The following is a 24,294-nucleotide window of genomic DNA, read 5'->3' on the forward strand; positions in this document are numbered from 1 at the left end:
GGGCCCTGGGAAGTAGGCCTAATTCTTGCTCTGTCCGATCCACTGCTGTTCCTATCTCCTTCTGCCTGAAACCCACCCTGACCCTTGGCCCTGCCCCACCCACCCACACACCATGCACCCTCCACCTACCCCAGCCCCACTCACCCACACACCATGCACCCACCACCCACCCCGGCCACACTCACATGGACAGCACCTTCACCTCCAAGATTTCGTTCCTCAGTTCCAGGCATCTCGTGGAGTTATATTCTAAAGGGCCCTCGTAAAATTCAAAGTACCTGCGAACCAACAGGAACACAGGTTACTATGCAGAGAAGCTGGCCTGACTTTTAGGAGCCTTATTTTTGGGGATTCTTGTTGTGGGGGAGTCTGTTCCGGTCAAATAAATGGAGCAAACCAGCCCCGCCCACCAGATGACCTCGTGGGAGGCTTCGGGACCACAGGGGCCTCCAGCTGGATCATTGGGTGGGTGATGACTCACAGCACCCCCACACTCCTGGGAGTGCAAGCCTTTGTAGGAGCATGACCCCATTTCAGCGAATAACGACATTCAGAAGCATCTTTAGTTCCGAGTTGCGCAGGGAAGGGAAAGGAGGAGGATGCTCTGTGTCTGTTCTTGCTCTGGCTCTTCCTGTGATCAGTCACTGCAGGAGGCAGCGGGGCTCTGGAGGCAAGGCTGCCACCTTCAGCCAGTCCCGCCCTCTCCTGCCCCTTTATCCGCCTCCTGGGAAAGTTAACTCACTGACCGTCACCCGCACATCACTGAGCCCTACAGCTCTTCCTACTGTACCTGCATTTCCATTTCCATCAGCTCACCTGATCCTCGTGCTCACGCTGTAACTAGCTGAGACTGACACTTCTCTCTCCCCATCTGACAGCTGGGAAAACTGAGGCTAAACAGCTGGAGCTCTGATCCCACTGTCCTTGCAAGGCACAGCCAGGTTTGGTCTAGACCCCACTGCAGAGGAACCCAGTCCCCTTCCAACACCAGCTAGCTCCAGGCATGTCTGAGCCACCTCAGGCCCCTTGCAGCAGCTTTGTGCAAAGTAACAAATCCACTTTCCACCAGTGCTTCCTGAGCCCTTACCATAGGCCAGATGCGGGGCCCAGCACTCGACCAGGAGGCATCCACACTTGACCTTTATAACTAGCCTACAAGGAAAGGGAGCGTCATAAGCATCAGAAGTTCGCTCACTTGCTCAGGGTTGGGTACATGGCAGGTGGCAGCGCTGCAACAGGGACCTGCATGTTGACTCAAGACTGTTCTTGTCTGCTCATCTATGAGGACAGCTAGTGTCCCCTGGGAAGGGCCCTCTGGCCTCCCACAGCCACTGGGCCAGGAGACCTTTGAGGCCTCCCCTTCTCACACCCAGGAAGGAAGAACATCACCCAACTGGTGGTCGGAGGGCAGGGAAGAGTTGAGGGCCAAGGTTCCCTCAGAGATAAAACACAGTAGCTCCCTGCTGGGCTCGGCCAAGGTGGGGCCTCCCAGGGCAGAAGCCAGGTGTGGCCTGCTGCTCGTGGCCTCTGTCTGGAGGTTGTTCAGCAGAGGCTGGGCCCAGGGAGCTGGGAGACTGGACCCCATGACAGCCCCAACACGACAGAATCACGAAGCCACCACAGGGTGAAGCTACTCTAAGTGTGGGGTCAGTGACCTCGCAGTTGGGTAGCTCTGGGGAATCAGAAGTGAGAGAGGCGCCCCAGGGCTGCTCCTGCCCCCTGCAATCCATGAGCAAGGATTTAAAATAAAGTCATTCCTCAGGCGATTGATTCCCAGACACCTCCCCACCAAGGGCCAGCCTCACATGGATGACTGACCTATGCGGACTTAGAAATGGACGGCCTCGGAAACGCTAAATTGCTTCACCCACTAAACTGGCTTCTTCTAAAAACATGCATATGCTGAACAACTTAATTTCATATTGAACACTTTAAAAAATATTCTGCTTATAAATACTTATTTTTAAATTTAATAAAATTTAATTGTTAATTTTAAAGTATAACTATGGATTTAAATAATTTAAAATATTTTTAAATGGTAGAACAAAATATTTGTGTTTTAAATAATTTAAATATAATCTCACTGTTAATACTTTAGAAATATACTATAGATATGCTCTTACATAATTGTAATACAGCTTAATAGTTAATTTTAAAGTAATTTAAAATACTACTTTAAAATATGAAAACATTTTATATGACAAACTGGCTCCTATTTACAAAATAAGTCAGCTCCTTGTCACAAAAAATTGAAGCAGGGTTCACGAGAATTCAGCACTTTCTCTATGTTTCCCTTGTGGTTTTGAACTTCTTCCTCTGTTGTTCTTCCCCAGCAAACTCATATTGACCCTTCAGTACCCAATTCAAATGCTCCCACTTATGGAAAGTCACCTTGACCCTCACCTCCAGGGTCCCTCTCTTCATTGTCTTAATTAGAGCAAATAACATTGGATGAAAAGTCTGTTTATACACCCACTTCCCCATCTAAAAAGCCCGGGAACTTTGTCTTCGTTTTGTCTGCACCTTCTGTACCGCAGAGGCAGGAAAGCTAAGAACGACATTTCCTAGACTCCTGTTCGGCAAGGGTCTGGCTGAAGTCTAGGTTCAACCGATCAGAAGCACTTGCATGAGACTGTTACTGGAGAAGAAGGACAAGGCTCAGAGCACTGTGTTGCTGGTGCAGAATGTGGCAGAGGTGGCATGGCTCTTGGAAACTGTAGTGGTGGCAGCACCTTCACAATTATATCGGGGGTGGTGGCCTCATTTCACAATGTCATTTGGCGAGGCATTTCTGGAAGCTCTGCCTGGTGTCTTTCTTCAGGCTGTACCCTTGATAAATCCCAGTCTGCTCGAATTAGTTCAGATGCATTCTGTTGTCTGCGACTGAGAACAAGAGGTCAGCCCGAGGCCACAAAAAGAGTCCATGACCTTGGCTCTGACTCACGTCGTTTTCCAGTCACACAACAGCAAGTGAGGTCTAGTGTCCTGTCACAGAGATCATCCTCTGCAACCAGAGCCAGTGGCACCGAGCCCTCTGGAGTCCCCTGGGTCATCTGAAGCCATCCTCTCAGGCTGCTACCAGAGAAGCTCCAGATTCAAATGATGCGAGGGATCATTAGGAGGAGACCTATCCCAGAGTGCCGGGGGAGTTGGGAGACTTGCGCACACAGCTCGGCTACGCCTCCAAACCAGCTCTGTGACTTCGGGTAAATCACATACCCTCTCTGGGCCTCTGCTTTCTCCTCCTTAAAAGAATTTGTTTGAACTAGGTGAGAGTGACAGGCCCGCTCAACACTAAAATTCGATATCAAGGTTCCACTCAGAATTCCCCACTCACTAACCAAGGCAGAACAATCCTATGAATTGATGGTCCACAAACAGGAGGAGGTTAAGACCAACAAGCACCTCCCATCGATCGGCACTCCCCGCGCTGCTTCACAAGTGTCTCTGCCTTCCCTCCACGGCCTCCACTCGGATCTCCTTCTCCTGAGTCTCCAACATCACTCATGTAAGGAACCAGGCAGTATGATGGCCCCGGATGGCCTCGTGCCACGTGTTTAGTGACGGTCGTGGGGAGAGGCTTTCGGACGCGGGTTTCCATCCCTTCTCTGCCCCTTGTTGGCCACCGTAGGCCTGGTACTTTCCTGAGCCTGTTTCCTCATCTGTAAAATCAGCATTACAAATGCCACACCTGGGTAACAGGGTTGAGATAAGATCTTGATGACAGTTTTAAAGAAAACTGTAGCACAGTGCCAGGAGGGGGAACAGGAAGTAACCAAGAAAGGTTCACTCCCCCTCCCCCCTTTTCCTGCTGTTACAGGGAGAGAGCTGAGAGTGGGTGCCTGGGGAGGCAGACGCTTGCTTACAGTCCCTGGGCTGGTTGGTGGCAGAGCTGCGTCAGGGATGAATAACTCAGGAAGTGGCTGCACCGTCTGGATCCTCCTTCTGCTGCTATTAGTAAACCTCTCTCCTGCCACCCTGCGAATAAAGCCCACGCGGAGCTCTGCGTGGACGTGGGGATGTCCTTGAGCACCCAGCTCGGTTGCACATTCCATGGATTACTGGGCTTCTGATGGTCTGACATCTGGGGACTTGCTGACTCTGAGGAAACTGCCCACCCCAGGACCAGCACAGAGGTGTCTGGGTGCATAGTAAAGGCCCAACTCCCCGAGGGGCCTGTGAACACACCCTTCATATGCAAAGCGACCAATACAGAGCTCACACCCAACCCCACTGACTTCTCTGACACACTCGGGGCTACTATCCCAGGTGCCCAGAAAACACTCCAGGTGGTGCCTACTTCAAAGTCATCAAAACTGCTCCACGGCTGGGTGTAGAGCCTCAGTTTTCCCATCAGGAAAATGGAATAGAACCCTTGCTTCCTTCTCCATTCTACTCGGGCTTTACTTGGGGTGGGGCGGGCTTGCACGGCTCCATCAGTCTCTAAGGATGATGGACTGAAGGGAATCAATTGCTAGTGAGCTCTGGAGTCCACTTCTGACAGAACGCCCGGACTGCGCTCTGGAGGGAGCCATGGAATCCCTGTTCAGTCCGAATGGAGACCACCATACAGACATCAAAAATGAAGCTTCATTTCTTGTGTAATGACATAGTAAGAGGCCCACATGATAATATTAAGTGGGAAATGCAAGTCACAAAACTGTCATCTCCAAAATGCAAGTTACAAAATCGTGCATGGGAAAAGCGGGGGACTACATGTAACAGAGTATCAATGGTGGCTTTCTCCGAGTGAATTTAAAAATCATGAATGATTTAAAAAATATTTTTCTGGAGTGGGGTTACGACTCTTATTACTGGGAATCACTAGTAAATTCCCCTTCAATTCCTAGATCTCCCTCAAAATGGCTCTAGCCTCCTCGCAACCTGCTAGAAGTTGGTGAGAAGCAGTTTCTCCAAACTTCTTAATTCTCATAGCCTCTCAAGGTGAGTTAGTCACTGTCTCTTCTTTCAATTCTGGAAAAATGATCTCTATGCAGCTTGAAGGGGAGGGCAGCCTGGCATCACATTTGGGCACCTCGCTGGTATAAATAGTCCCAGCCAGTGAGATCAAGAGCCCAGCTCATCTCGGATGCCACTGGGCTTCCAGCAGCCAAGTCCGATGCTGGTGCCAGGCTGCACCTGTCCTGCCCCCATCTCTGTGCCCTCAGCACTGTGGTAGGCAAGGCTAGACAGCCCCCACTGCCTGAGCAGCAGGCAATGGCCTCCACTAAGTGAGCAGACAGATGCAGAAGGCCAAAGGCAGAGAGAGGTGGCCTTGGTGACCCCAAACGTGATTTCCCTCCTCTCACCCAGACTCAGGCTCCAGCTTTACAGTAGCTTCGGAGGCCTCATTTCAGCAGGCCCAGGGTCTGGTGGGCAGACAGTCTGGCTCTGTCATTCTGCCAGCCTTTCTCCACTAGCCTGCCCCAGACAGGGCTCCCTGTTGGCCTGATACCCTCTCCAGAGCTTCTTCAGGACCATAGGGTCTTCCTTAGGGGCCACAATACATTAAGCCCCAGCAACTACTGCCTGGTATAGGACGAGGCCCCTGCATCCAACTTCCTACCGAGCACTCCCCTTCCTCCCCAGATGCTGACAGCGTTCAAGGAAACAAAAGCCCAAGGAGGTCGCTGTGTCATTCCAGAGCACACCACCCAGGGGTAGGCCTCTACCAGCCCCAGGAGCAGGGCCGCTGCCCCAGCTCTGCAGTCTAAACCCCTGGGCTCCTGACAAGCCTGGCACAGCCTCCAAGAACCACAGAGCAGTTTATCTATTCCGCACTGGGTAGGGGACCCGTGTGAGTATGACAGCCCTGTGCCAGTTAGGGAAAACCGCCCTTTTCTCCAGGTGAATGAAGCCGCACGCCAGGCACGTGGCTCCTCAAGTGGGAGTGAGCTGGGATTTGGCCCCTCTTGACCCTTCAGCTGCGTGTCTGTGCGCAAGGCCCACCCCGCATAACTTTATGTGGCAAACTGACTCTTGACTCTAATTGTGTCTCATTTAATGCTCCCAGTTGCCCTATGAGGCAGGCCTGATTCCCCCATTCTATACCCAAGACTCATACTGCAAGAGGTACGGTAACTTGCCCACGGTCATTTGTCTAGTAAATGGCCGCACTAGAAAGGGAACCTCGGGCTTCTGAGAGCCCAGAACCCAAGTTCTGACTCTGACAAGCCCTGGCCAGGTCACTGGGGTTCCCTCAGTGAGCAGCCCCCCGCACCCCCGGCTTTGAGGCCCACAACCCCCGTCAGGGAGCTCAGTGCTATTTCTAGAGCCAGAACAGCTGCTGCCGTCTGGAGACAGCACGCTACCCATCAGAGCAAACGCACAGAAATCCGAGCCTGAAAACTGCAGCCTGACAACGCAGGGAACTGAAGTGTCTTCGCCCAAAAGGTGCAGAGAGAGGCAAGAAGGGCTCGGTGTTGACAACTGCAGGCCACAGCTGCCAGGAGGAGACCTGATGGTGGACACACCTGGCTCGGATTCCAACCTCTCTGAGCCATGGTTGCCTCATCTGTCCACAGGAGTCCCCTGAGCTGTTTTGAGATATCAGAACCGAAAGCTAAAGAGCCTGGTGTTCTGAGTGTGCCCCCTGAAGATCTTGTGACTAATCTGTCCCCAGTGTGGGCCTGGTGAAGTGCCACCTCTAGCATGGGGTGGAGACTGGGGGTCAGGGGCAAAGTCTGATGTGACATTCCTCCTCCCCCTAACCTGCAATTCTGCAGGGCACCAGGTCATGTGCCTAGCACATTCCTGCAAGGACACGTGTCCAGTGGCCTTATTCTGGGGGCCCAACCAGGGAGCCCTGCAGAACTCCCCTTGTAAAATTCAGCTCACCAGCCGGGAGCCTGCAGGTGGACCTTACCCATGCACATCGCCCTGCTGCTCCTGGGGGTCTTCACCAACCCCCCGGGGGTCCAAGCTGAGAGTTGCAGCCTAGTGGCCTCTTCCTCTTCATGTTCCGCCTGGTCTGACAACTGGATTTCCTCGGCAGGCCTGTTCTCCTCCTAGTGCCAGGGCTGTCACCGGGTCTTCCACGCCCCCCTCCCCCCCCCACCCCGATTGGTCTCTTGGTCTGGGACGCTCTTCCTCGCTGTGTCTTCTGGGCTGCTACAGACCAGAGGTCAGACTTCTCTGGAAGCCTTCCCTGCCCTCCGCCATGGCCATTGGTGAAGGGGGTGTGGGCTACGGTACGCAGCTAAGTGGAGTGGAAAACTAGAACAGCCTCGGGCACCCTACCTTCCGAGCACTCCTAAACTGGGTATCAGGTGGATACTTGGTCCTTCCAGCCTGCCCCAGGCCTATTTGTTTCCATTCTCCACTCCTTCCCATTCTCACTCCATTTTGGGGCCTCCTGCCTTTGCTAGGTGGCTGGTATCAGATTCTTACAGATGGCCTAGGAGGCCGGGAGCATGGGAGCCGTGAAGAAGGAGAGGAGAGGGAATGGGTGACGACGGCCGCTGAAGGGAGTAACAGACAGACGGTTCGGGGAGCTGACATGGGGGGAGGAAGGAGTGAGGCCCCAACAGGCACCCATGATCTTTGATCTGGAAACATAATCCCCAGGAGGGAGCATCTCCTACCCAGCTGTGACTCTGGGGCAAAGCTGGAGCCAGACTCTACCTGGGAGGTCTTCTCAGCGGACCCCACCAGTGGCTGAGGAAAGATGAGGAAACTGAGGCACAGAAAGTTTCACAGAAGTGGTTATTTGCCCAGGAGACTCAATTCAGACCCAGCGAAGGCACATCACACTAGGGGGCCCAGGGAGCTCATGGAATGACAGCACCTGGGCAGCCTTGGGGACGCCAACCCTGTCCTCACCAGCAGCCTCCTCTGGGCCTCAGCCCCGGAGGCCCACGTCCGGTGCTCAGGAGGAAGGGGGAAGCCATGCCATCTTTCTTTGGTTTTTCCAGCACCGAGCCCAACACACTCTGCCAAACCTGATCCTCCAGATTCTTCCCAGCTGGCTGGAGCCCAAGAGCTCTGGCCCTTTATTTACAAGTGTATTTTTGTCCTTTTCTGCAGATGTGAAAATTGACCAGAAAGGCTTATGCTAAGCCAGCCTGCACCCACAACGCAGGCATGCAGGCCCACGGCTGCCTGGCCTCCAATATCTCTCCTCACATCTGCAAATCCTCCAAAGAAAGTTCTTTCCCTTGGGGTAACCTTGCCAGCGGGGGCTCCTCTTTGAAAGGCAGAACTCCCAGCAGCGGGTGGAAGGAGGCGTTTTTTAGGGATACTAATCAGGAAATACTAAACACAGGGACCGGGGAAGGGGTAACACAGGAGACAAAAAGTGGGAAACGGGAGAGGGGAGGTGAGAGACCCTACGGATCCTCTTGCCTGTGGCGCTAATGACAGCAGTCGCTACAGGAAGGGGACATGTGCAAAAACACCTGCCGGAATCAACGTGGCCACTGCGCTCCAGTCCAATAGCTGGGGGCCGAGGGTGGGACCAGGCAGCGTGAGAGACTTGGGAAGGAGAGCTGAGGGGATGCACCTCAACCCTGGGGGACCTGTCCACAGCCCGGAAAGAAGAATCCATCCGTCCAGCGTGGGCTGTTGGTGCTGGAACCTCAGAGTCACCCTGGATGGGGCGTATTCCAGCTCCCCCACCTGCCACCTGGAAGTGGCAGCGTAGTTTCCTCATCTGTAAATGGGGGCCATCACAGTAGCCAAACCAAAGATTTGAGGGTGAGGCACAAACACAGCTAGAGGCCTGGCACACAGCCCCCAGCAGCGATGCCCGTGGAGGCCTGAGCCAAGCCCCACCCCTCCACGGAAGTGCCTCTGATTTCCACATGGAGCTCTCGGAGCGCTCGCCATCTGGCCCACACAATTTATTACCTAATTATACACTGTCTTGAAACAATTAGGGAACAATTCAATACCGCATAATAAAGTGCTGAACTGAATTATATCAGGTTCCTTCCTGCTCTGAAACACGACAATTCCAAGCCCCACACTGTGCAGTGCATGCTAGACACACGCATGGGGCTCACCCCAGAGAGCAGGGCTCTGGCCCAGGCCCCAGGTGCTCAGCTTGGGGCTTGCTTGCTCTGTTCTCCCCTGGCTGGTGCCACCCTCCCGCTAGGAAGCCCCCACACCCCAGTCTGAAGCCCAGCCACACGGGTAGCCCGCTATCCTGGGAGCAGGCAGCTTAGGCGGGCAGCAGCCTAGGGGGCTCTGCTCCAGAACTCAGAGAGAAGTGTCCCCTGAGTCATCTTTGCACACCACCTCCCACTGTCCTGTCCCAGACCAGGAGGACTGAGGCTGTCCAGAGTCTGAGAGAAGGGGCCAGCTAGGCCACCTGTGGGCTGTGTCTGAAGTTTGAGGGTCCACAAGACCCTACTTGCACAGGGGTCCAGCTCAGACCTCCAGGGCGGAAGGAGACTCCATGTACATTGGCCGAAGAGTTTTCTGTGTGCTTAATGATAGAAATAGCCCTCTGTGCAGACACATCCCCCAGAACATAGAGTTAAAAGGGTTATCAGGGAAGGCTTCAGGGAGGTGGTGGGGAGGGAGTATATAATGGTAGAAGGACAAGGGCTTGGATGTGGAGCAGGGCGCAGCTGGCAGAAGCTGAGTGAAGCCCTTCGTGCTGTGGCTTCGGGCCAGGCTGAGATCAGCACCTGGGGGCTCCTGCCTTAGCTACCCTCACCCCATGACTGGGGACCCTTTTCTTGGGATGTCCTGGGGCAGTGGGTGCAACACTGGCCACTCTGCGGGACCAAGACCACCAAGGGCATTGCTGCCCTCGATCACTGAGTGATCCATCACTGAGTGATCCATCACTGGGCAAGAAGGCAACTGGCTAAGCCCCCAAGGGGTCAAGGCACTCAGCTGACCACACTCTCCCTTCCTTCTCCTCACCCTCCCCATCCACCTTTCCCAGAACTGTGAAGCTCTGTGTGGAATGCGGGGCAGGGTTTCTCAGTCAGTTATTGCAGAAGTATAGAATCTGCTTTCATGCCTTCCCTCTCCTTCTGCTACAACCCCTCCCCTACCTCAGTCCCCCTTTTCCCACCCTGCCACGCAGAACTCTCAGACCACCCTATTACCTGCTCTCAAGAGAAAATCCTCTGATCATCCCAAACTGTGAATGGGCTTATGATTCCAAAGTGCATTCTCTTTCTGGGGATTAATTTTCAAAGACAGAGGACAAGGTTTAATCCGAAGGAATAAATCTCTAAAGGAGAATTCAGGGAGTGTGACATTGAAGTTTGCTTTCTTACCAATAGCCTTTATTATGTTCCTAATTCCTTCTTTTATTCAAGTAACATTTATTGAGCGCCTACTCCAGGCAGGTGCCATACTGGGGACTGAGAACTTGAAGACGGAGAGGCACCATCGCTGTCTAGTCGGGAGATGGAAACATTAACACATAATTTGAACATGAGAAGAACTGTCAAGTACCCACTTACGTCGAAGCATTTGCTGCTGGGAAATTATTCCTATCTGCTCATTAAAGCAGCTCCCCTAAGACACTTATTGGACACCCCTTTTACACCCAGGCTTGGAATGAATGAAGCGTTATGTCCATGTATGTTTTATGGCTCACTCACTTTCCATTTTGGCCTGGACTTCCTCTGGCTTGGCCCAGTGAGAACAGCTGGCCACAGCCTTCACCAGCCCTGTCTGGCCTGCACGTTCTATGCGATCCTGTTGGGTGTGTTCCAGACGGATCATTTGGACCTGCTCCCTCTCCTTGTGGCTCCTGGTTGAGTATACGATTCACAAGTCCTTTGCTTTGTTTCCCCTCTTTCCCCTCTGGTTATGTATATGATATTCCCTGGTTCCCCTTCCAGTTCTGTTAATCCCGAATGATAACAGGCTTTACCGCACTTCAACACACCACGCAAGGATACGTAGCAAAACACGGCACGCACTGAATTATTCAGTAGGTGAACGATACCCCCCCCACACACACACACAGGTGGTAGGGATGACGTTCTTCGCTCTGTGGAGCACTTCGCATGCCCGCCAGCTGCATCCTGGCCACGCACTCCCCCAAGCCCTGCAAATCTGCTGCAGGAGCGGACCTGCCCATCTTCAAGAAGGCAGAAGCTTCTCTCCTTCTTCGAGGTTAAAAAAAATCCTGCACATACAGGTCAGTTATAATTACCCTCATCATTATTTCCCACATATTGGGGTTTCTCAGCCAAAAATTGGAATCCGAAATTGGAAAAACTTGGAACACGGGATCATCACGTCTCTTAGGAAGTCCTTGGTCAAATGGTGGCTCTCCAGAAGGAAGTCAGCTCAGCTGGTGACAACACTGAATAAAAGGGGACCTTAATTCCAAAACCAAGCTGACATGACTAGTGATCTCGGGCCCTGAGGGATCCCAGCTGACAGAGAAGGAAAGGCTGACCCAGCCACTGAGAGAGGAGGAGAAAATAAAGGGCAGGGACACGAGACAGGCTGTAGAAAGAAAGGAAGTGGAGGAGAGAAGCAGGAAATAGGGATGGAGAAAGAAAAGCGGAACAAGAGAGGCTGGCAGAAAGAAAGGGAGAGAATAGGTAAGGCGGGAGAGACCGAGAAATTACAGACAACGTTGCAGAAAGCGGGAGGACAAAGAAATGCTGCTGGAGGCCGGGAAAGTTAGAAACAGTCCCTGTGCAGGGCTCTCAGCCGCCACCCAGGGACGTCTGCCAGGATGGCCCCCAGGAGCCTTCCCGTCTTACTCAGTTGATTAGCATTTTCTAGCCAAAACCTCCCAGTGACCTCTTCACTGAGCCCTTCCTGGGGAGGCTGAGGCTTGCTCACTTGTCTAGACGGCCCCCCATCTGGGCAGGTGGGTTACACACAGAAGAGCCTACAATGAAGGTTCAACATTTGGAAGGGAGAACTCTGGACCCCTCACTCTCCCTAGGTGACACCCCAGAGGCCAAGAGGGTGGCCAGGGCTTCCAACACACCCTTGTGGACAGAACTGAGCTCTTAAAAGGCCAGTATAGCCCTGGCTAGTGTAGCTCAGAGAATCGAGCATAGGCTGCGAACCAGGGGGTTGCTGGTTCGATTCCCAGTCAGGGCACTGCCTGAGTTGCGGGCCAGGTCCCCAGTGGGGGCCATGTGAGAGGCAACCACACATTGATGTTTCTCTCCCTCTCTTTCTCTCTCCCTTTGCCTCTCTCTAAAAATAAATAAATAAAATCTTTTTTAAAAAGGCCAGTATAAGGCCCCGATGCCAGTTCATGGCCTGAGGCCACCTAAACAGCCTACAGCTTGTCTGTGAACACCCCCCAACTGACTTTCTACATTGGAGCCATATCCTTTCTTTTCCAAAGCACTGAACAAAATCCTAAGTATTGGGGGGGTCCCTGAAAAACATACTGCTTCTCTGCAAGTTCAGTTTAATGTTTTGGAGTCAATATTAATAGCAAAAACACTCAGGCCTCTCTCTTAAAGAAATAGATTGAGAGTTGGCCTGTACTTAGAAATGCAAAAATGAATAAACAAAACAATTTAACCAGCCCCTGGTACCCTTTGCGGGCGGGTGCTGTCCACGCCCAGCTCCAAGCACAGAGAGCATCCTGCCTTGTCCGAAAAAATTCCTCACAATGGCCTTCCTGCAATGAGTGCATTATGCCTAGGAATGTTCCATTTTCAGTCATTCTATGAATAATGACTGCACTCCCACTGCTGGGCATGCAGAGCTCCAGGGTTTAGCTCCCAACCACGACAACAGATCGAGAAGCAAGAACCACGCGATGGCGTGAACGCCAGATCTCAGAGCCCTCTGGATGGAAACGGGTCTTCCCCAGACAAGGTCAGCCTCACTCAGGGGGAGAGGAGGAGCTGCCTTCACAGTGGGACTTCAGAGGAGAGGGAGCCCACGCTGACACCCACCCCTGATGCCACCCACACATACACCTATACACGCGTGCAGGCCGATATCCAAAATCCTTGCAGCAGGTACAAAGCTGATGCCCCAACCTCAAATGGAGGCTGAGGCTCAGGCTACCCCAGCCCACCTCCCAACAGAGGGGCAGACCAGTGAGTCCCTACTTAGTTATGGTTGGTCCTAGCCCTCACCCCTCCTGTGGAAGGAGAAAAGGCAGGATCCCAAAGTGCAAGGAGCTTTGAGCCACCGTGCCCAGCAGGCTTCTCCCTTGAGGACAGCTCTGGGGCTGGGCCACGGGGCGGGGGGTCAGGGTCACCCCAGGGCAGGCTTCCCCCTCCCTGGTTATTCACCCGGGTCTGTACCTGGAGCTGGAGTCATTGCCGCTGGGTGACTCTGGGACGTCCGTGACATTTAAGAGTCCCGTCCAATTGGCCAGCTGGTCGCCACTCTGCCAACCAAACTGGAGGCCTCTGGCAAGAGAACGAGGCAGTCGGTACTCATGCTAATGTGCTGGGTTAAGCCAATGTGTTTATACTAGAGAGCCACACACTGTCCTCTGCCAAGTGACACATGGCCTTGATCACGCACTTAGCGGAGACCGGGGTGAAATCCAACCACGAGGATGATGATAATAAACCTTCACAGCGTTCTCTGCTCGTCTCCATCCATCCCCTCATCACCCCTCTCTCTACAGCCACGGTCACACACTGTTCACAAAGGAAAACCGAGGCTTAGCCAGACCAAGGTCCCAGTGCCCTCCTACCTCCCAGGTGCTATGTCCCCCAGTTCCCGCCTCTAGAGACTTACACCAGAAGAGCCCTCAATGGAGGGCCAGTACTGTCCTCAGAGGCCAGACACACCACAAAGCTTTTAATGAAAGCCAGTTTTCCACCACAGAAGGACACTCCTCTGGTGTAAGGCCATGGGCTCAAAACACGTGGTCATCTCGGCTCCCTCCCCAAACCTCGCTGAAGTGATAGCAAAGGAGTAAGTCAGGGCAGGAGCTCGGAGACGGGAGTAGAAGGGGGCTCTCGACAACCCTGGGGAAGATGAGAAGCAGGTGGGCCATCGCCTTTGACCAGAGAGTGGAATCCTGACTCCACAAGAAGCAACTCTACTCACCTGCACAACTCAGGAAGTTGGGGGTGGTCCCATAATGCCCTCGCTTTCCCTCAACAACTCGCCATCTTTGCTGTCCTTGGACCATTTAGACTCTAACAAAGCCTGGCTAAAATCCAACCACATATTAATGCGTTATGCTGCCACAAAACGCTTCACTTCCTCCGGGGAGCAAAGTCGGGCCTCCGGGGCCCAGGCAGGGAAGGAGTGAAGCGGGAGAGGTGAGGGTGTGCGTCCTCCCTACCCGGGCAGGTTCCCTGGGCCCCAGCCCACTTCGGACTCGGCGCCGTGGGGAGAGGTCGGCCCGACCACAAAACGCCACTCTATTCAGTCTTCCGAGAGATGCTGGAAATCCAGACTTTTAATACCCCAAACGTTAAATGCTGATCGTTCATTCAAACTGAAAACACACTGCAGACCTGCGACCTGCACGGGCAGGCCCCCTGCTTCTATCACCTTGTTTGATCCCACCCTTAGTCTGAGAGGGAGACAGAGTGGGCCTCATCCATCCCAGCTCAGGAAACTGAGGCAGACAGTGGGGAGCGACCTCTCGGCCAGCTCGAGGCCTGACCCCCAGTTCAGTTCTTCGGCTACTGGAGGTCGGGCTCCTCTCCCAGGAGTCAGCTGCACACAGCATACCTGGGGGTCTTCCAGCTTGGGGGCTGGGCCTGCGGCCCTTGGCCTCCACCTCCAGCACAACAGACATGCTCGCCACCTTAAAAGGCGCCCACCGAGGAAGCCCAGGTGCGCACCTTCACCGGAGCTCGGCCTGTGACCACCCCTTTCCTTCCACTCCACAAAGTACATAATAGAAATGAGCTACTATTATCACCAGGATAGCCTTGAATTGGCTATATTTGAAAAAATAATAGAATAAAATCATTCACAACACATCAGCACTTGACTTTCCTAGGAGGACAATCTATGGCATTATTCCCGTGGGTTTTCCCTCCCCCATTCCAGGAAGGAAGGAGCGTGACTGCTTTCCCCTCTCGTTTTAGGGCCCTGCGCGGTGTGGGGGCGGAAAGAAATCGTGCTAGGCCGCTCCACAGGGAAGCGGGAGGACCTCCATGCCCGGGGAGGGCTGGGTGCAGGTGGTGGGACCACAGCTGAGCCGGAAACTCTCAGGCCCGGGAAGCCCCCTCTGATTGGGTGGCTTGAGTTTCTTCCCCTAGTTCTGCCTTTAAATGGACAGCAAGATCCCGAAAGATCACCGCTCAGGGACCTCAGGAGGCTGGACGCAGGGCTCTGCAGGCCTCCGGGGGGCACTGACCAGATGCGCCGAGGTTGGGGCAGCCTGGGGAGTCCCCCCAATTTTTGTTTCTCAGGAGCCTCCCTGACCTTGACACGACCCTGAGGGGGGATAGAGGGAAGGCCCTTCAATAATGACAGACTAATTTTCCCACGGGCTTGTGGGTCAGGTTCAGTCTTTTTCTTAATCAAAAGAAAAAGAGGCAATGAGACATTTCTTTCACACCAAGCTTGTGAAATAAAATGTATAAACACTCTCCTATTATTAATCAGCAAAGCATTATACCTCACGACTGACTGGGGGTAACTTTCCTTTATCCATTCATGCTATTTTTATTATATATTACATATATTTATTTATAATATATTTATAAATTATAAATATATATTTATTTCTAATATATTTATAATATAAATATTATATATTTGTTATATATAAATATACAATATTTATTTTTGTTGCATTATTCTATAGTTATCACATAGTCAGACCAGGCGGTGCTGGGATTCAACGGTGAACGCCATAAAAAAGTCCTGTCCCCTGACAATTTCTACCAGAGGGAGACAAATGCATCAGCAATATACTGATAGGCCGCACAGTATATAATGGGTCGGACAGAGAAAAAGGCTGCGGGAAAAAGCCAAGGGAGGCAAGGGGACAGGAGTCCGGGTGGGTGAGGGGTGCTGTTCCATGTGGGTGCTCGTCTTCCTGAGATGGTGACGTTGGGGCAGGACACCAGGTGGCCGAGGAGGAAGGGAGCAGGTAGATCCTGGGAGGAAGCCCCAGAATCGGACCCGCGCCTGCAACCACCCCAGAGGTGCGAGTGTGTGGCTCACTCTGGGGCTGACAAGGTGGTCCGTGCAGCTGGGGCTCAGCGAGGCAGGGGCAGGTGGCAGGTGATGTGGTATCAGTTCGAAGAAGCAGCGCCACCCTTGTGGTCCCTCAAAGCCACCTAGGAGGGAGGTGGCCCTGTCGTCTGAGGAGCAGAGGACTCAGCTGCGGCACCCGGCCTCTGGGAGTGCTGGGCCCAGCTTTCTCTCCTCCGCCCCGCAGCCCTCCACCCTCCCAGGTCCACAGGAGGAGCTGGGTGGGTGGTCGGGAGAGACCTCTTGGAGCAAGTGCTGGGACCTTCCCACTCAGATCGAAGCAGAAACGCCTGGCACCTGGGAAGCCCTTCCAGCGGGATGAATGGGCATAATTACCAGTTTCATGGTCCCGCTCGCCTGTCCGAGCTCCTGACTCACTCGCTAGTGACTCACATATTTCCCTGTGAAGCAGGCAATGCTAACACTTCCCCAAGAGAGCCTGGGTCGGGGGAGGGAAGTGAGTGCATCCCAGCGTTCACCTGCAGGGCCCTTCATCTGGAGAGACAGAAAGGAGGCTGCAGGTGAGACTGTGCTGAGGGAGGTCAATGGGGGCATTCCTCAGGCTGCCCAGCATGCTCTCCACTCCCAGAGGGGAAAGGAAGAGACTGGCAGAGCAGTGGCAGGCCCTGGGGTGGGTGAGGACCTACGGGTGGTAGAGGGCTGGCCTCCTTGAGAATCCCCCTGCCTGGGGCCTGGGGAGCTGCCACGGAGACAGAGCCTCCTGAGTTCTCAGGCCGTCTGTCCACGGCTCTGCAGAGGCGTCTGGCTGAGAAGGGCCCAGGGGGAGTCCAATGCCGGCAGTGTCCAGGCTGGGGCTGATGCAGGTGCACATGGGACACTCTGCCACGGGAGGGGTCCAGAGATAGAAGCTGGACAAGCTCCAGGCACAGCTGTGGGACCATCTTGCCGCCCCCAGCCTTTGCACCAGAGAAGAACCCCCATCAGGCACACCTCCAAACAGTCCTACCCCTGGCCTGACGTTCCAGACCTCTTTTGCCTGCCCAAGCTCCCCTGGGGGCCAGAGCCACACGAGAGGGCACCCCACACCACCCAATCATGTGGGGCCTCTTCCAGCTCCTCTTTGTTCAACATTTGGTCAACAGGGATTTCAGGAAGGACCACACACCAGCCTTCCAGTTCTGCTCTGATGCTCAGGCCCCACAGTGTGATGTCACCTGGCTACTCAGCGCCCTGATTACTGTCTCCTCTGAAACCTACAAGCTTTAGTCTATGCCACACAATTACAAATGTATTTTACACTGTCTTACACATTTTTCATGTTTGTCTCTTTCACTGTTCTGAAAGTTCCTTACAGACTCACATAATTCCCTGTGAAATCATACCTAATGATTCTTTAGTAACATCCCCTCTCCCCGCAACACAAAGCTGAACAGGTGTTTAAAGGGTGATGGTGAGAGAAATTTTGGGGTTCCCTTTGCAAGCCTCCACTCAGTCAACAATTAATGTCAGGCACCATGCCAGGTCCTGGGAATTCAAAGATGAATAAAACATCTCGTACAAGTGTCTTACCAACTCTAGGACCTCGCACAAGTTACTCACCCTCTCTGAGGACGTACTGAATGAGGGTGAGTACATCTGTGTAACAGCACTATTGTGAAGGTTAAGTGAAATAATTCTCATTCAGAATTATCTACTTAGGTCAGAGCCTGGTCCATGAGCACTTAGTGAGTGTTAATAATAATTAATTAATATTATTACATGATGAATCCATCACCTGTGTGTGTGTGTGTGTGTGTGTGTGGTGGGAGGGGTCCCTACACGTAGGGTTAGGAGCTAAATTAGGGAATTACTGGGTGAAAGATTATTAAGAAAAAAGTGAAGGGCCTGGATAAGTCAAAGAGAAGAAGCTAGATCCTCTGATCTAGCTGAGAGGTAAACATTTCCAGGAAGTGCAAATGTCAAAAAGAAAAAAGACTAGAGAGAAATGGGCAAGGGAGCAGAGTGAGAGGGCAGCACTGTGTCCCTGGGGGACATCTGGGGAAGGGACAGGAAGCCATTGTCCACCACCTAGTGCAGGCCAGGCACACAGGAGGCCAGGGCCAAGGCGAGAGCGAGGCAGCAAGGCGCTCAGGGCACACAATTCAGGGCAGCCCAACACTCAGATGTGTAAAAACAGGGTCAACACCAGAGAGGGAGCCTCCTTAAACTCCACCCCGGGCACCTTGCCTGCCTCGCCCAGTCCCAGCCCTGCAGCAGGTGCTCAGTAGAACTTGCTCTGACCAATGGAACTGCAGCTGTCGGCCACCTTAGGACACCTCCCAGGCAGTGGTCAGCTCCGCTCTTTCCTCCTCTCCAGAACACTCCACACCTCCACCTCGTCCCCATTAGGCATTCTCTTTCTGCAGAGCCACCCCTGGCTTCAATCCCCTGTCCCATGGTCCTCATCTCCCAGGACCCCGCTGTCCCTGGATGGGGGGACAGTTGGCTCAGCAATGACAGCATTTTGAATATACACTTTGGATACAGCGCAAAGTCAGACAGTACTTTTCCTTGACCCAGTTTCTTATCCTCAAGTCTCAGGCCTGCACCAGCCACATGCAGGCAGCCAAGATCGACACCCTCGAGGCGCAGGAGAGAGGAAGGCAGGGCAAAGACAGAGGATAGGAGAGAGTCCTCTCTGCCCGAGGCAGGACAAAGTAGGCCCAACCTCAGCTCCTGTCCCCTGTGCAGTCACACAGAGAGCAACAGGACAGCGCTGGGAGAATCTGCCGAGTCTAGACAGCACAGGCACAATGCAGTCAGAGCTGGGGGAGAACACTGTGGGCTGGGAACCGAAGGACACGTGGTGGTTGCCTGGCAGAGAGACAGCTGGGAAGGCACGGCAGTGGGGGCACCAGGTGGGAAAAGGCACAGAGTCAGGACAGACGTGATGTGGCTGACGGCAGTGATGCTCTCCTTTAAGAGTGGGACTTCAGTGCCCTGGCCAGGTGGCTCAGTTGGTTGGGCATCCTCCCAAACACAAACGGTTGCCCATTGATGTGATGTTTCTCTCTCTCTCTCTGTCTCTCTCTGTCATCCCCCTCTTCCTCTCCCCCCTTTCCCCTCCCCCTTCCTCTCTCTCTCAAATCAATAAAGAAAAATATCCTTGAGCCCTGGCTGGTGTAGCTCAGTGGATTGAGCACGAGCCTGCGAACCAGAGGATTGCAGTTTGATTCCCAGTCAGGGCACGTGCCTGGGTTGCAGGCCGGTTCCCTGCAGGCCATTTCCCAGCAGGGGATGCACAAAAGGCAACCATACATTGATGTTTCTCTCCCTCTTTCCTTCCCCTCTAAAGATAAATAAATAAATAAATAATCTTAAAAAAAGGAAAAATATCCTTGGGTGAGGATTTTAAAAAACAATAAATAAAATATTTTTGAAAAGAGTGGAGCTGCAAGCACAGACTAATCAGTCAGAGTGGGTGAGATCTGTTTGGGGAGAGGGAGGAGATGGAGACCTTCAAAGACTTCCATTTCTGGCAAAATGGCAGATGGAAAACTCTCTGAGGCAGGCGCCCTTTCAGGAGAACATGCCCCTCCAGGAATGAAGGGTTTCTTCCTCACTTGCTGGGGGTGCCGGGAGCTGGTAGCCCCGGCTCTCAGGCCCCTCTGGGAGCTGTCTCAAGTGAGGAGAGTCAACTCAAACAAGATGACTTCCTCTTCCAGAGGCGGCCCACACCCAATGACCGAGCGTTCCACACAGACATGAAGGCCGGTCTCCTCACCGCTGCAGCAACTCTCCAGGGCTCCCTGCAGGGGGTGACCAGGGCCTTTAATTTTTAATCCTCACCCAGTCCCAGCCTAAGATATACTTATTGATTTTAGAGAGAGAGGAAGGGGGGGAGAGAGAGAGACACTGATTAGTTGCTGCTTCCCGTATGCACCTGGACCGGGTATCGAACCCACAACCTAAGTATGGGCCCTGACTGGGGATCAAACCCGAAACCTTTTGGTGACAGGATGACGTTGCAACAAACTAAGCCACCTGGCCAGGGTGGACCAGGGCCTTCTCTGGGACCACACTGCAGCCGTTTCTCCCGAGGTTCAGTCTCCTGTCTTCACGTGTGGACCCCAGAACACACCTGACTAAACACGCTGCACATGAATCTGGCTGAGAGAGTCTGCCTTCCAGGGAGCCACTCTGCAACATGTCCCACTAAAAACACTAAAATAATGATTAAAATGTGTAAAAATGCCTCTTTAAATGGATGAATAATCTGGCAAGGAAAGAAACAGTCGCTGAGTTTTAAAGCCAGTAGCTGCCTCAGGGGCATCTGCCAATCCCCACTGTTCATGCGTCCCCTGTAATGGCCACTATATTACTGTAACAAGCAAGTACTAACCAAATGGAAGCTGCCTCCCTATATTAGGCAAAATGCACATTAAGGCTCAAAGTATTATTAGAAATAAAAGTCACTACATTATAATAAAAGATTCAGTTCATTAGGTAGACAATATAGCTAAACTAGTACACATCTAATAATATCACTCCAATATGCATAAGGTAAAAGTTGATAAGGAGAAACTGATAAATCCCCTATCACGAGGAAGATTTCATCAAACATCTTAGAAAGATGATCTATCATCTTTCTGCTGATAGATCAAGCAGAAAAAGATATCAGCAACAATGCAAAAGACTGAAAAATACAAAACCACCTGATGGAACAGACATGTCAGAATCCTGCACTTAATAATGAGAGAATCACATCTTTTTCAAGTGCACACAGAGTACTTGAAAAATCGAGCACATACTGGACCACAAAGCAAATCTCAATAAATTTCAAGGAATTAGCATCATAAATACCATGCGTTCCCATGAGAGTGCATTTGAGTTCAAAGTTTTAAATATAAGTTAAAAAAGAGTATTTGGAAATCTTAGAACACTTCTAAATTTGTGAGTGAAAAAAATGACAATAGAAAGTAGAAAATACTTGGGATTCAAAATGATGAAAGTACTTCTGACAGTTACTATGTGTATGACCTTGAACAATTACTTAACCTCACTGTGCCTAGTTTCCTCCTCTATAAAATGAAAACAGCAATAGTATCTCTTGTTAAAATTCAGTATGGTAATTCACGATGCACTTGAACCAGACCTGTCCCATGTAATGCAGTGCAGTTTCGTGTTATCATCATCATCATCACCCCAAAACTTAAGGCATATACCTAGAGAAGTCCTTAGAGGAAATAAGATTACATTAGAAAATAATACAGACTAGAAATTAAGTAGATAAGTGTCCGACTTAAGAAGTTAGAATAAGAACCCGGTTCAGGAGCAGGGCAGTGCCACGAAGAACTAACGAGCGGTTAGGCCCAGTGCAGCAGTGTGGGCACCGGCAGAGCTGGGAAAGGAGAGAGGAGGTGGCGCCACACCTCTGCACCTTTGCTGCTGCCTACTTTAGTCGTGGACGTGCCCTTCCCCTCTACCTACCCAAAGCTTATCGTCCTTCGAGGGCCCACTCAGGTTCCACCTCCTCCAGGAAGCCTTCCCTACCTACTTCAGCCCAGTGGTACCTCCCTTCCTAGATATTTTAATATTTACTTCATAACTCTCTCATTTGTGGCCATTTTGTTTCCCTAAACAATTCACTCTCTTTGAACATCAGAATCACATAATTCTGGCACCTTTCCAGAATCAGGAACATACCAATTTTGCCTGCTTGATTAACCAAGTCCCTGGAGTAAGGCCTGAGCAAGGTGGCATCTGAGACTTAGGGTCCTGGGTCTCTGTGTGAGGGAGGGCGGGGAGCAACTGGTATGTCTGCTAACTCCAGGTAGCTAGCCCATCCACCCAGGACCTGGGGGTGCGGGGGGGGGGGGAGGTGCTTGCAGAGGTTGAGCTGGCATAGGCCACAGTCACTGAAATTCTCCCACTTTTGACAAGGCAGCAGGGATCCCTGCAGCCCCTGCAGTTCTGGGTAGGTGCCAGCAGGGGGCAGGAACCCAGAGCCACCATGCTGAGGAACAAGTGCAGCAAGAGGGGCTGCAGCAGGCCCTTTGGGGCCCAGCTATCCTTACATAGGGACATGGGGGAGGGGCGCAGTAACCAAAAGAAGCAGCAGACCCAGTGGGCTCCAGCAAGCCGGGAGGTTCTCTGAAAATGCCCTTTAAAGTCACCAGCCCCATGCTCATCAGCTGCTTTCTAATGGGGAAGAACACTGTAGGATAGTCCAGAGCAGGGACTGTCTGGAAGCAGATGTCCAGGACGAAGGGCCTCCTATTCCCCGGCCCTGGGGCATGGAAGGGGGAGACGGCCTATCGGCTTTCCTGCTGAGAGTGCCAGACCCAGCAGCAAACCTCACTCTCTCGTCCCCACGAGCAGCCCAGATCTCGGGGCTTGGAGGGAGCACCGATGACCGATGTGGAACCCACAGGATGAAAACAGAACAACTGTCTTATTATTTGGAAGTTTAGAGAAGAGATGGGATGTTCTTATAGCTAGAGAGGCATTTTGTTTTCTATCGGCCCGGGGAGGGGCAGTGAGAATAACGAGACGCTGGCAGTAACGAAAAAACCTCCAGCAGAAAGGAGAGGTGGGCTCTTGGCGAAAGAGGTTCTGATAAGGGTGGATCCTGTCCTACCACCGCGCTCTTCCCGGGCCCTGCAACCAGGCGGAGTAACCCGAGGCGCTTCTCCTCCGCCAGCAGAGAGGGCAGAAGTGGCCGAGTCTGGGCCCGAGTTTCCGAGTGGGGTTGGAGCAAAGCCCAACAAAGGGAAGGTTAACTCCAGCTGCAGCTCTGACCTTCCGTGAAGGGATGAGAAAGGACCATCAGTTTCCGAAGGAATCAGGTTGTGAGTTTCACAGGTCCAGAGGTTTCTAAGTTCACGCTCCCTGTCCATTCGTCTCGGCCTACTATCACCCCCACCTAACCCGACGTTCCTGGGGGAGGGAGGGATAGGTTTTTGCTCCCAAGGGCCCCCACAAATTCAGGGCTCACCAGGATCTGGTTTGAGCCTCCCACTCCCTGGAGCCCCACCTCCAACCAAATGGCCACGGCACCGCAGATTTGGGGGACACCAATCTGACCCCTGTGGCCGTTCTGGACATTCAATGGGTTCATCGTCAGCTTGGCCAACCCCCATTTCTCACAACAGAACAAAGTTGTTGGGCCCCTCGGGCCAGGGCTAGGCAGGCGCTCCCTTCTCTCGCTGAGAGGAGAGATGCGTTTCAGAGCACCTCCGTGATCTAAACCTAACGCGGTGGTGCTCGGGGCTAAGGGCAGACCCCACGGTCACTCACTCCGGGGACCCCCGGCGGTCGCTGCAGATGCCACCTGGGGCTCGCCCGTGGGCTCTGCTCACTCCCATCCGCATTTGGACTTTCTCACCTCTTAATGTAGTTCCTGCCATACAAGATCTGTTGCAGCAAAGTCACCAAGGCAAAGGCGCAGATGAAGATGAAGAGCAAAGTTCGGTTCCCCAACAAATCCCTGTTCGCCGAGGGGTCCGAGTAGCGCATTCTTGCTGCCGCTCGCGCGCGGCGGGGCGCGGCAGGCGCCAAGCGCCAGGGGTCCCCGCAATCACGCGAGGGGCTCCGGGGCCCCGCGGGGCACACGGCCGACTAGGCGCCTCTCGGCGCGGTCAGAAGGATGGGGACTTCTTGGGGCAAAGTTTCCGGCTGGCGCGGCAGGCGTAGGGGGCATCCGAGCGTCGCCGGCGCCGGGGCGGCAGACAGGGGAGGGCAGGCTGCAGGGAGCTCTCCTGCGGCCCGGGCCTTCCCTCCCAATGCCTTCACCTCAGGCGCCAGTACCCGGCATCCGCCGATTTCCCAGCGGAGGGGCAACGCCAGGTGCCCCAAGCGCCTGGCGGCCCCTCCCGCGGAGGTGGCGGCCAATGGGGAGCGGGGCCCGAGCGCCGTCCGCGGGTGCGCCCAGAAGCTCCGCGCACCGCCCCCTTCGGTCGGGCTCCCGCGCGCGGTCGCCCCGCGCTGTGCCCTGCGCCCACGGGCCACGTCCGATCCCGGGCCCGCAGCGAAAGAGCGCGAAGGTTGGCCTTCAGTTCTGCGGATGGGAGGTGGGGAACAAAACACCCGGACGGTCTGGCTAACAACTAGGCGGCGGTGGAGAGGGGGAGGGGTGGAGCGGAAAACGCCGGGTTTGAATTGTGGAATTTAAAAAGGGGGCAGGAAAGGGAAGCAGCGGCTGCAAAGCTGGACTTGCTGGAGGGGAACATTTGCATGCGGAGCGCTGGGCACTGAGTCACCGCCGTGGCC

The 24,294-nt window shown here is 53.3% G+C and overlaps 1 protein-coding gene across 2 annotated transcripts in view; it reads right to left on the minus strand.

Moving 5' to 3' along the window:
- The window catches only part of ST8SIA5 (ST8 alpha-N-acetyl-neuraminide alpha-2,8-sialyltransferase 5), a 44,222-nt gene extending 20,321 nt beyond the window's left edge, over nucleotides 1-23,901 (minus strand). The window contains exons 1-3 of one of the 2 annotated variants that reach the window (XM_037033805.1): nucleotides 23,411-23,901; nucleotides 13,209-13,316; nucleotides 186-278 (exon numbers count right to left, since the gene is read on the minus strand). In XM_037033805.1, the coding sequence (XP_036889700.1) occupies nucleotides 186-278; nucleotides 13,209-13,316; nucleotides 23,411-23,541 (332 nt within the window). In that variant the 5' untranslated portion in view covers nucleotides 23,542-23,901. The remainder of the gene's footprint in view (nucleotides 1-185; nucleotides 279-13,208; nucleotides 13,317-23,410) is intronic. The other variant, XM_037033814.1, reaches the window with a different exon arrangement.
- Nucleotides 23,902-24,294: the final 393 nt, after the last annotated feature.

Source organism: Sturnira hondurensis, unplaced genomic scaffold (genome assembly GCF_014824575.4).
Source record: "Sturnira hondurensis isolate 20B ecotype Veracruz unplaced genomic scaffold, ASM1482457v3 Scaffold0001872, whole genome shotgun sequence".
Classification (NCBI taxonomy): Eukaryota; Metazoa; Chordata; class Mammalia; order Chiroptera; family Phyllostomidae; genus Sturnira; species Sturnira hondurensis.